Source organism: Bactrocera dorsalis, chromosome 1 (assembly GCF_023373825.1).
Source record: "Bactrocera dorsalis isolate Fly_Bdor chromosome 1, ASM2337382v1, whole genome shotgun sequence".
NCBI lineage: Eukaryota > Metazoa > Arthropoda > Insecta > Diptera > Tephritidae > Bactrocera > Bactrocera dorsalis.
The window spans coordinates 5079977-5093104 of record NC_064303.1 but is presented as its reverse complement, the minus strand read 5'-3'; the positions used below and the strand labels follow the sequence as shown (position 1 = coordinate 5093104).

The 13128-nt window shown below is 31.1% G+C and overlaps 1 protein-coding gene across 3 annotated transcripts in view; it reads right to left on the bottom strand.

The window, feature by feature from the left end:
• The window catches only part of LOC105232409 (non-lysosomal glucosylceramidase), a 36279-nt gene extending 26444 nt beyond the window's left edge, over nt 1–9835 (bottom strand). For 2 of the 3 annotated variants that reach the window (XM_049446881.1, XM_049446884.1), the window contains exon 1: nt 9103–9835. In XM_049446881.1, coding sequence (XP_049302838.1) covers nt 9103–9269 — 167 coding nt within the window. In that variant the 5' untranslated portion in view covers nt 9270–9835. The remainder of the gene's footprint in view (nt 1–9102) is intronic. The other variant, XM_049446883.1, reaches the window with a different exon arrangement.
• Nucleotides 9836–13128: the final 3293 nt, after the last annotated feature.

The following is a 13128-nucleotide window of genomic DNA, read 5'->3' as shown; positions in this document are numbered from 1 at the left end:
GCACAAAGTTTGTTTACTTTGTTTATTCTCTCTTGCTCTTCTAATGTGGATCATTCACAATGCGTAACCAGCTGTCAAAATTACTTGAGAAATAATGTATTTTTGTTCTTGAGCAATTACTTGAGAGCTGCGTACTAGCACATCTAACTTTATCGCAGGAACGTTTCTGGACCGTTTCTTAAGCGTTTTTTTATATGAAGTTTTTACGTTTCTTGAGAGCTGCGTACTAAGCTATAGAAGTTAAACCATAAAGTTAATACAAAAATTGATTTATGTTTAAGGGTGTCGCCCTTGGAAAGGAATAATGAAGCCTTAAATATTATTACGTTGCTATTAAAAGCCTTCGAATTTCTTTTATATTTTTCCAGTTGAAAGTTTTAAAGTTATGTTTCATGAATTGCCGTAACCTGACCTTGAAAACTTCCGGCACTTTTAGCATATTTTGGGTTAAGGGGTTTGGGATGGGGATTACGTGATACTTTTGTATGTGAAAAGGAGACGTCAAACCCTAATTATGACCTTAAAATTATATTTTATTATTAATAAGCCGACAATTGATCAAAATATAATATACGTAATAATAGGAAAAACAAGAGCACTTCCAATATCTTCTTGAATAAATTCGTAATCTGGACACTCGAAGCCGTCAAAATTTGCTAAGATATTCAGAGTGACTTTAAAACATTTTTTTTTGTAGAGCTGTGCTATCAGCTTATTGCTTCTCTGAATATTTGAGGCCAATATTTATACTCTTGCAACATGTTACTAAAGAGGATAATAGCTTTGTTCACCTAAAGGTTGTACGTACCAAATAAAACTAAGCGAGAGAGATTAAGGTTATGTAATTGTATGTAATGATCAGAAAGACGAGAAAAGTTGAAATCCGGGTGACTGTCCGTCTGTCCGTCCATCCGTGGAAGCTGTAACTTGTGTAAAAATTTAAATATTTTGATGAAACTTGGTACACATGTTCCTTGTCACAAAAGTAAGAATTCTGTAGGAAGGAGTTTGTAGATGGACGTAATCAAACCATTGCCACGTCCACAAAATTATATTATATTAACCGAAAACGTATGAAGTACCATAGCTAAGCGCTAAAATATGATATATAGTAGAACTGTAATTTGGTACTGCGCATTGCAGTAGCAAGAGGCACCTGTGAGCTGAAAATTTTGAAAAAAGTGGGCGTGGCTTCGCCCTCTAATAGGTTTAATGTATGTACATATCTCTTGGACCACTGCAGCAACAATAGCCAAATTCGCTTAGGATAATTCTTATAAGAATATTTTTTATAAATATTTTCACACACACAATAGTGTGAAAATGCATGAAATAGGGTGGTATCTTCGGCCACTCCCCATATAAACTCAGGACCTGCTCGACCGATATCAACCAAATTCGGTACAAAACATTCTTCAAATATTTGTATTTCATATTGCGAAAACGGACGAAATCGGACTACCACCACGCCTACTTCCATAGCACGCAATTTTAAATTAAATTTTATTCTTTTATCTACCAGTATACAAATCAAGAACAAAGTAATAAATACCCTTAAGAGTATTCCACCTTATGACTAAAAAGTGTTCAAATCCTCAAAAAAAAAAAACTTTACAAACCTCTAGATACTAAATATTTTAAATTCATGGAAATGGAATTGAACATCGCCAAAACATCGATTTATCGCAGTTTGTCTTCTTCCGTTTCAGAAAACTGCATTTGCCCATGAAAGGAAAGCGTTATGCAGACGTAGAGGACATTCAAAAGGCATCACATACTCGAGCTAAAACACTCGTTCGACATGCATTTGGACCTTGCAAAAAGCTGTATTGAAGCAGAAAGAGACTATGTTGGATAAAATAAATTGATTTTGCCGAAAAACCATTTGCTTTGTTTTTTGTTTTTTAAAGTCCCGTTTACTTTGGAACACACCTTGTATTGATACAGAAAATAGATAAAACCTGGTCGGTACTACCACCAACTCCTATATACTGCATATGTATAATGATTATTGATTATGAATGATTTGAAAATTATAGACCAAAATTCTCAGAACATGAATAAACCACGGTTGGCTGACCTCACGATGATAAGTTAAAAAGTTTAATACTGAGCTCTTAATTACTATTACCAATGGATATTGACTTTTCACAATTCATATAACTGGTTATGGTTGAAAGCATTTAAAAACCTCATGATGACTAGTTGAAAAGTCCGATATTATCAATGTCATAGACACTGATAGTGAAGTAAAGTATACATTTAGCACACTAATGTATGTAGTATGATCGCATCGAATTTTTTTAAGTTTTCAAGATGAAAGGTACGACACGACACAAAATCACTTAAAAATAAATATTGAGTTTTTTTTTACAAAACGATAAAGTTCGTCTGATAAAATATGACAGAATTTAATCAGTGCATTGAAAAGGTCATTTTGTTAGCATCGATCTTCGCTTTAACTATTATCGCTTCTCGCTTCCACTCTGACATCAACCTAAGACTTTGCATTTCTCAAAATATATATGTAGCTTTGTATGCACTCACAAAGCGTCAGTTCATTAATTTCTTATGTAAAATATAGTCAAATGGCATTTAGTGATAAGGTTTCAGGCGGCTTTATCAGGCCTTCGCTCCATTTTTTCAACGAGTGTGCCTAACACTTTGCTGATTACGCCAATGAAACATGAAGTCAATGCGAGTACATACAAATTTACCAATGTGCAGCTTATATGTTTATAAGTTTTATGGCCAAACAACAGCAAAGCACATAAAACAATGCAATAAATAAATATGAGACACAGCTGTTTCAGTGCTTTGCACTCGAAATGGTTGAAATTGGAGTGGCAAAAACAATTGTGGCTCCACATATTTTTGTAAACGAACTACAATTAAGTATAATTATTCGATTTCAGCAGAGGGTTTAACGCCATAAAAGCATAAAATAAATTATCGATCGATAAGTTTAATATAAACCAGCTGTTTCTCATAAACCAGGAGCATTTTTTGACACGTGACACGCTACCAGTTGCCGATAAGCAGTTGGGCTGGTAGTTTTGAGGTTATCGCTTCAATAAATATAAGGTGTGTTTTTGGGTATAACTGTATGTATATGTCTATGCACAGATAAGACATTTGTAATATACTTGAGACTACAGTTTAAACTGTTTGTCACTTGCACTCCAAAAGTATTCAGAACTTTTTTTCACACGAAAATCTATTAAAAATGGCATTTTTTCAAAAAGAGTTGTTTTGTCAAGTTCATGGATATTTTTGAATATATTTAGTTGTTAAGATAAGTAGGTATTGAATTTATTTTGAACCCTTTCGGATCTGTTGATGAGAGTATCAGTGCATGGTGACCAGATAACAGTACTGTAATCGAATATTGGTAGGACTATAGTACGATACTGGCTAATCAAGAATAATGTATTGAGGAGGTCTCTCTCAATTCATCCAATGAGTCCCACACCTTTGTAGACCTGCAAGGTTATACTGTCTAGGTGCCTCATAAAAGAGAGTTTTTTGTATTAAATTTTGGCCGTTGAACTTAAAGCTGGCTACGATAACATGGTCAATTGAAACGCCCTACCGCCTGTTGAAAGACTATTGCTTTTTGAAGGGAAAAGATACAATTGAAGCAAAAACTTGGCTTAGTGATGAGTTTCCAGACACTGCCCCAGAAAAATCAACCATCAAGGACTGGTATGCTAAGTTTAAACGTGGTGAAATGAGCACCGAAGACGGTGAACGCAGTAGACGACCGAAAGAGGTTGTTACTGAAGAAAACATCAAAAAAAGTCCATCAAATAATTTTGGATGACCGTAAAGTGAAGTTGTTCGACATAGCAGGCACTCTTAACATATCAACTGAACGCGTACATCACATCATTCACGAATATTTGGAGCGATTTTACTATGGTAAGCCAGGGACTTTTCAATTGACCTATTATTACAGTGAAAGCGGAGAGCCCAATATCGGTTTTCCCGACAAGCTTTTTCGGGAGAAAAAGACGTGTCCAAAGTTTTGGATTGTTATTGTTATTGTATATTATAACGACCCACCTATGCTTAGCATATTGACAAATTCCAATACTCTGCTGGTTTATTTAGAAACATGGATTCAAGGGTTTTTATCCTGCGTCTGCAGGCTCCTTGTCGGTAATTTTCGCAAGAAAGCATTCAGCCTCACTGTAAAGAGTAACCTTGACTTCTTGTTGAAGTTGACCTTTAGGTAATGCTGTCCCTTGTATTACACCACTTAATTCTTTCATATGCTGGGATGAGTTTATCTCACCTCCGCCACATATTTCTGCTGTCTTTTGGATCAGTATATGTTTGGCAACATGACCGATGTGCGCATGGCACGCAGCATGCAGATACATGCAAGTCGATGCAGCTTCGATAGTTGGAGCCCTACCGAAGTCTGTTTTGCTTTTGAGGCCCAAGCCACCCCCCATACGTGATTATGTTGTACAACCACCTGACAATCCTTGGCTTGAAGCCCTATGATTTACCAGCTTATCGATTGCTAACCATTAGTGCCTTAATCGCTTTGACCATGGTGGACCATCGCTCGTCTCGCTGATCATTTGTATAAACTTCTCTCTGATGTTTCCTTTTGGGGTATATAAACTTCGTGGCAAACTTTAAATATTCCTTGCTGATTATAAATATTAAATTAAATTTAGTTGCATTAACTTTTAATACTCAATAACGCTCGCTAACTCCACTCAACGTAGGCGCAATATGTTATCGCAGTGGAAAATTTCAAATACTTTAATGAAAGTTCTTTCAAACAAAATTTCTGCAATTCATGCCAAATACTATGATATACAAGTATATTACTACTTTTTTATGCATAAGTATTTATGTTGGTATATGTAGTTATTACACAAATATTATACTCGGCTGGTTGCCGGCGAAATCTCAATTCGGTCACTGTACTTCGCGAAATTGCATGCTTCACGATGACGAGTAAATAAAAATTTTTACTTTTCTGTGCGCCGGATATCAGAGCCAATAGTTGTATTTACAAATGAGCATAATAACTTGGCTGACATAACTAACACACTCGTATTTGCTTGACTGACTGACTGACTGGCCTAAATTCGGTTGCTCACATTGTTCAAATTTCGTTGTGTATGTATGTATGTGTGATTATGTAAGATTTATATGGATTACTGTTGAAAACTATTGTATTGGAAGTAGAGTGAGCTGAAGAAGTCGGTTGAAATCAAAAGCAAAATTGTTGACATTACTATTGACACATATAAATAAAGCTTTACAGACATATATACTTGCTATGTACACAATCAAATAGAATGTGAAAAATTTCGTAGTTTGTATGTATCCTTCAACGTTGTAAGCGATTGGTTGTAATATCCTCTGACATAAAGTGAAAAGTAATGGTTTGATGTTGTAAATGACATTTTAATGGATTTTTAATCACTTCTAAAAAGTTTCTTTAATTCACACCTACGGAAAATGTTATAAATGCAAAATTATAAAATTATTAAAATTATGTACTAGGTTCTGAAGTAGTTCGAGTCCTTTTAACTTATGCATAAAATAGTTGTCTTCAATTGGCTATCAAATAATTTACGTATGGAAGAAATAGCTGAGTTATTCAACATAATTAAGTTCCCATTAAAGTATCAAAATCGCTTCTTCTTCTTTACTGGCGTAGACACCGCTTACGCGATTATAGCCGAGTTAACAGCAGCGCGCCAGTCGTTTCTTCTTTTCGCTATGTGGCGCCAATTGGAGATTCCTAGCGAAGCCAGGTGCTTCTCCTCTTGGTCCTTCCAACGTACGCGAACCCGTTCCCACGAAAGTCGGGACTAAGTAACCGGAACGAAGCCGGATTTTTATCCGGTCAAGGACTGTCAACTCGGTACCATGCCTTGAAGTTACTTCAGGAATGTTTTCTGTCGCTACAACAACAGCAGTATTAACGATGATACGTTTAGAAATTACAGAGAAGTGGATACGAAAGACGCTGTTAGGTAGCTAGGAGCTTTACAGTTCAAAGGACTGGAAGAAGTATCAGAATTAGATATCAAGTATCCATTCGCAAAGCTCGTTGACGTCTTGCTCATATTAATAATAAACCTCTATTTGGCCTTACAAAGGACCTGTAAATCTATCTATGTGTGAAAGCTAGCCAATGTATTTTAGTAACAACAATACGGTTGAAAATTAGGTATTGTTCTAGTTGATCTGAGTAATATTTTCGGAGATGCAGCCTTGAGCACTTGTGCGCTCGAGGCTAGTTGGACTAAATGCGCTGTCTTTAAACGTGTTTTTCACAAAACTGTGTTTTTGAACCGGTTGGCAAGATTTCTCGAGAACTACTAAAGCGATCTTAATGAAATTTTTGAAGGATTTTTTTGTTCAATTATAACTATTAACAAAAAAAAATACAAAACGTCGAGAAATTTTTATCAAAATATTTTCTGTCAAATATATGTACACTTTCCACTTTTCTTTGAATAAAATATTTTATTTTATATATGTATGTATGTACATATGAAAAGTAAGTTTTTGAAAATATGCCCTTTTTTGCTAGACGAAACCTAGGTTTTTGGGTTTCACTTCTTTGGTTTCAAAATAGGAGCATTCTAACTTCGACCAGTATGGAATGACCTAGTAGAATATATTATATTTTTGCTTCTAGAAGTCGTTAGTTCTAATCTTATATGAAAAGCAGATTTCAGTATGAGATTAAAAATGAGCCTAATGAAATTGTAAAATTACATGATTTAAGGAAACATTATGGCTTGGCATTTTTTCTGGAAATTTTCAATGAGTTTGATTTGAGAACTCTTCATTGAAAACATTTTAGCACGTTAAATCAATCTTCTTAATGGAGTAAGTAGGAAACCTTGACTATGAAGTAAAAACTTTACTACTACTTAAAGGAAAGCAGTTATTTTGGAGTTTATGTATACAGTAAGGTACATATGTAAGAAAAAAGTAATAAAAACTCCGACTCCGGTAGTAAAAGCTTCGACTTCCCTTGGAAATATAACACGAATGCTAATAAAATGAGGAAAGGCACGCCATGTTTGCTGCTAACTCAGAAAGAAATGTGTATGTCGATACATTAAGGTGGTCAGAAAGCATAACAAATGTAAATTTTTTGTAGAGTCTTCTTTCTTGTATGATGCTAATGGATAAAACACATGTTACAAGCCCAAACTGAGTTCAGCAACTATAAAATTCGGCTTCAGAAGAAAATGTTTTTTTATTAAAAAATTTACACTTCAGAATGGCTTAAAAATCGAAATTGTTTTCAAAATTTTATATCTGACAAATATGCCTAAGAAGTTCGTTCCCCCACGCAGACACAGCGTTTTACAACCTAAAATGAAAAACAACGTAATATTACTTTTTATAAGTTTACAGGCGAAGGAAAAACGATTTTATAGGAACCACTCATATTGAAAAAAAAATGAGTTTTGGTTATAAAATGGTTATTTACTGGTTATCACACACTCATATTGACACAGATTTTGAGTTTTAAGGACCAACCTTTCATTTTAGTTTGTTTCGAATTTACAGAGCTATACCATGTTTGTTGTTGCTAATTTGAATAGCAAAGCAAGAACATGTTGTAGTCACACGTACAGTTAGTTGAAGGAACGAAACGTGAATGAGTAAATATATTTTTATATGGCAAATGAAGTTTTCATCGACATCCTGTCGACCAGGCGTCACGTTTGGCCTAAATACCAGTGCTACGTTTATATACGCATACACACCCACACAACGCCATATGCGCCTGAAGACTGGCGTCATTGTGGGCCGCCTGGTGCCGAAGTTCTGGCGCGCAAATACACTGCTGGCTCATATTATTTTATACACGAACGATTAATGCAAACAGGACGCTAGCTAATGTAAGGCGCCTAATTTGATTATTTCGTTCAATTATGCTTTGGTGTGTATGCGTTGTTATTTTTGGATTTCAAACAGTATTTTATAAATATTTATACTTTTATAGTATGTATGAATAACCGTTTTTGTATTATAAAGTTGTGTTTGACTGGGCTAGCGTATACGCCTGAATGTATGCTTCGAAATTTTGGATTTTTATACACAACCAAGATATACTTAGTGGAACAGGTATATAAAGCAATAGAGAGGAAACAGTGGCATATATACATATACAAAGGCATAAGTGCAGTTACATATTTGTTGTATATAAACATACTGTATATACATACATACATGCGTATACTTACATACATATATAATATGTACATATGTATTCAACGAAACACTTTTTTCAACTTTGTTGCATCCACACCTGTGTGTGTGTGTTTTATCAATAAAAAGTGTAAACCACAACTACGCAACTTTTGTGTACAAATACAAAGTTTATGATAGTACATAGTATACAGAGTAAAATAGTTTTGAGGCAACATAATCAATAATTTAATTATGATATGAAAACAAAGTTTTTGGTACATTTTTTGTCCCCAAAAAGCTTTGCTGGCGAAAATTTGATTAATATTGAAAATTTTAAGGATAAAAGAATCGAAATGTCCCTATGTACATGGTATGTTAATATTTGGAGCCTTTGCTTACACTGCCTTTCCGATACCGAAAATAAAAAACAATTAAAAAAATTAAATTTAAAATATAGAAAAGAATAAATATTAATTTTTTGGCGAACTTAAAATGTTTTCCAAAAGAAAATTCAAAAAATAATAAATATTAATTTTCTGGCGCATTTAATTTTTTTTCTAAAAGAAACCTTAAGTTGTTCTTCATCTTAAATCGCAAATATAAAATGGAAATGCTAAAACCTTCAAAACTTTTCAGCTTTAAATTATTTTATAATTGCTCTCTTAAGAATTTTAATTGCAAATTAATAAATTCACTACCGTAACGCTTGCATGTTTATTTCTCCACTCACTCAACAAATAACTTTACTTTTACCTGCAACTTCAATGAAAACTAATAATATTTCCATTACTTTAATCAAATAACGCTGTTTTTCATTGAATGCATTTGCATCAAATTACCATTAAAAATCAATCATACAATCATACAACGAAAGTGTACATGTATGTATAGTATAATTGTTGTAATTACCTGTACACAAGCGGCACCAGTGGCAGCGTTTGCCTTATCGACGGTCGTAAATTCTGATTGCGTTTCTCCGGCCAAACATGATCAAACTTCAACTTGAGCCCATACTGTGGAATAGCGGTGATTTCGTTTTGCTGCAACTCCTCGAGGTTTGCACTCACAGAATCCATGTTGGACTGTTGACTGGCCAAACGTTGAAGATACGCAAAATGACGTGGGAAAAGCTACTACTAAATCGCAATCAAATCCAATTTAGCCGGTTAAGTAAATGGAATAAGCACCAATTGAGATACAAATAATTATATTAATTGCCGGGCCAAGAAATTCTCGCGCAAACCACACAAACACACACACTGATACACTAAACTTTTTCACACGATCAAAGACTGATGGGGAAAAGCAAAAATCAATTTATACAGTTCCCCTTTCACTCAAACAACTTTGCTTTTCATTTACAGTTACTAAACTTATGCCCATAGAACACACGCACTTCACTACGAATATTAAACACTTAATTATGATTATGCGGCTTGTATTTGTGTACAATTCTGCCACACTAATTGTTGCTTCACAACTTTTGTGACCAAAATTTTATTTGATGAGAAATGCACACGTTTTTTTCACTCTACTATAATCAACTGCATTCGCTCAATTCCACGAAAGAACTAAATTGGCTTGAAATTCCGTTGCTTTTGCAGATTGCGTTGCGTGAGCGAGCGCCAAACAACAACAAAATCAAATGGTTTGTTTTGTTTTGAACTGACGTGGAGCACAGTTGGGGAGAGCACAGTGTCAAATTTAGAAAGCAGAGGTGAGTGTGTGTGTGTGGCGAACAGCTGTTTGTAGAGTTGCCGAGTTGCCAACTGCATTTTTTGGGTATTTGTTGATATATTAACTTGGAGATTTCTGATATTGTTGGAAAGGAAGATGTTTTGATGATTTTATTTAAATATAAGAAAAATAAATAAAATTTAATATTATATAAATATAAAAAATTAAATATTAGTAATTTAATAAAACAAAATATTGATAATAACTATATATTTTTAATCTGTTTATTATGTTATATTGAATAAAAATATAAACTAATTAAACAAAATAAATGAAAAATAAAAATAAAATTCAAAAAAGAACAAATAATTATGTAAAATAAAAATAATAACAAAAAAGAAAAAAATGAATATAAATAGTTTGAATATATTAAATATTAATAATTGAAGCAAGAAAAATGTTTTGAAAATATAAAATAAATAAATTAAACTATAAATTAAAAAATCAAGAAAATTAAAAAAATAGTAAGTATTCCAATAATTATGTGATGTAAAATTAATAATAATGAAATAAATAAATGAAAATATAAATTAATAAATCAAGAGCAAATGAGAAAAATTCAAATAATTATTTGAGATAAAAGTAATAATAATAAAAAAATAAATAAATGAAGAAAAAAGGATATGTAAATACTATTGTTTTAATAATAATTAATTATGTGAATTAAAAAATTAATACTTAATTAATAGAACAATTAAATATGTGAGCAAATAGCAAGTAAATAAATAAAAGTATAGATTAATAAATCAAGAGATATAAAAAAAATTAATTATATGGAATAAAAATAATAATAATAGATAAAAATAAAATATTTTTAAGTAAAATAAAATTAATTCTTTGTGTAAAAAATAATATATAGATTATAAGCAATTATTTTAATAAATAATTGTTATTCTAAAAAAATTACAATTAATTACGTGAAAAAATAGTAATTAATTAATTTAAAAAAAAATGAAAGAAAAAGTAATTGTTTGAAAAAATAAATAAACATGGCAAAGTATATGTATATATGTATATTATTTTTTAATAAAAACTAATTATATAGAAAGGAGAAAATTATAGATAAATATATAAAATGAAATAAATAAATACACGATATTAAGAAAGGAAGAAAAAAAGATATATAAATAGTTTTTATTCTACAAAATTCAACTTAAGAATTAAGTAATAAATAATTTTGAGAAATAAAAATAATAATTAAATAAAAAAAAACTAATTATATGAAAAAATAAATAATAATATGGATTAGTGAATGAAAATTAATAAAGGAAGAAAAAACAAATATAAATAGTTTTTATTCTAAAAAATTGTACTTACTTTGAACTTCATTTTACAAAAAATGTCTTTTTTTTTAATAAATATTTTTTATTTGTTCGATTTTATGACATGCATACATTCTTCAAATTAAATGCTAGGCTTAATTTAAATATTTTTGTTTAAGAAAACCACAAACTATATGCGTATACATATAATTATAAATACTATCCATATGTATGTATATGTATGTATTAATTAACTTAAAAAAATATTTTTTTTGCTATTGGCTGTGATTACATGAACAACTATGGTTAGCTTACATATAAAATATAATTTTAACGAGCTATTTAAAAATATAATTAATAGCTAGAAAATTATATTTTAATTATGCTTAAATTAATTTTTAATTATACTTACACTTAATAAAAGTAATTTTAATTAATTCACTAATTTGTATTTACAACGGTTCACTTATATACAATATGCAACGAAAAGCGGAAAATATTATATTTAGGTACATATAAGTATGTAGTGGTTAGGTATAATTATATACATGCTTAAATAAGTACATTTTGTACGTAGCATAACGGTTCTTAACTCTTATAGGTTTTGGCGACAAAAAATGCTTTTCAAAAATATTTAGTGTGCTTAAAAATTAAATATATATCAATAAATAAAATAATTTGTTTAAATAAACGAACACAAGTGCAACATATGTACTTAAATTTAATAAAAATAATTATAAAATAAAAAATTAACTAAAGCCTCTTCAACGAATTAAAAGAAAATTGACAAAACAGAAATAAATGAATAATAATAAATAATAAATGAAAATAATAATGAATGAACATAAATTATTAAAAAATAACGTTTATATTTGTATATACTTATACGTATGTATATACCCACTATAACAATTTACCTACATATACCATATATTATACACGTAGTAATCTATATGGTAGCCTAAAAGTATGCTTCGCGCTAAGGGTTAACAATTTTTTACTCGACTTAACTAGTTGTATTCTTAAAATGCAGTCACTGGTTCGTTCGTACGCACATAGCACATACATTTATATATAGTATACATATATATTTATATGTATTACGTGCATTTTTCTTAACTTAATATATTGAATAGTGGTATACATTTAAGTAGTTTGTTTCAGTGGAAATTCTAAGTATTGGCAATGATTTAAAATGTAGAATTTATTATATTTCGAAGCTCTAATTTGAAAATATACACGCACTTGCATATACTATAAATATAATATATTTAAGCGCCTGTATGTGTAATAAATTCGACATACTTATTTATAATTCATATATAGTCACATATAAGTCGTTATCGCTGAAATATTTTGTGTAGCAAATCACTTACATATCTATCATAATTTTCTGAACTTTCAAGCTTATTTGGAAGTGATTCGCATATCACTTCTACTAAAGCTTTACTGAGGCTTTCTCACTTATTCGCAAGTGAAAGCTTAAAGAAGCTCTATCAAAGCTTAAACACATCTTTACAAGTAAAGTGCACACCACTTGTATAAAAGCTTAAAAAGTTCCACTTCAGCTTATACGCTCCACTGAAGCTTTAACACTTCGCATGTGATTTAATTTTAATTTGTATAAAAGCTTAAACAGCTTTACTGGAGCTTTCTCACTTATTCGTAAGTGCTTTGTTTATAATGTGTAAAAAAAGCTTAAAAAAAGCTCTACTAAAGCTTTTACACTTTGTTGCAAATGACGTGCGCTACTTGTATGAAAAATTAAAAAATTCAACTTCAGCTTCTAGAAAAACTTTAAAAGTTTCAGTGAAGCTTTCACACATCTTCACAATTGATTTAGTTATCACTGTATAAAGTTTCAAAAAAGCGCTACTGAAGCTTTCACAATTCATTGTGCTTTGTGCATAAAAGCTTTAAGAGCCCCACTTAAGCT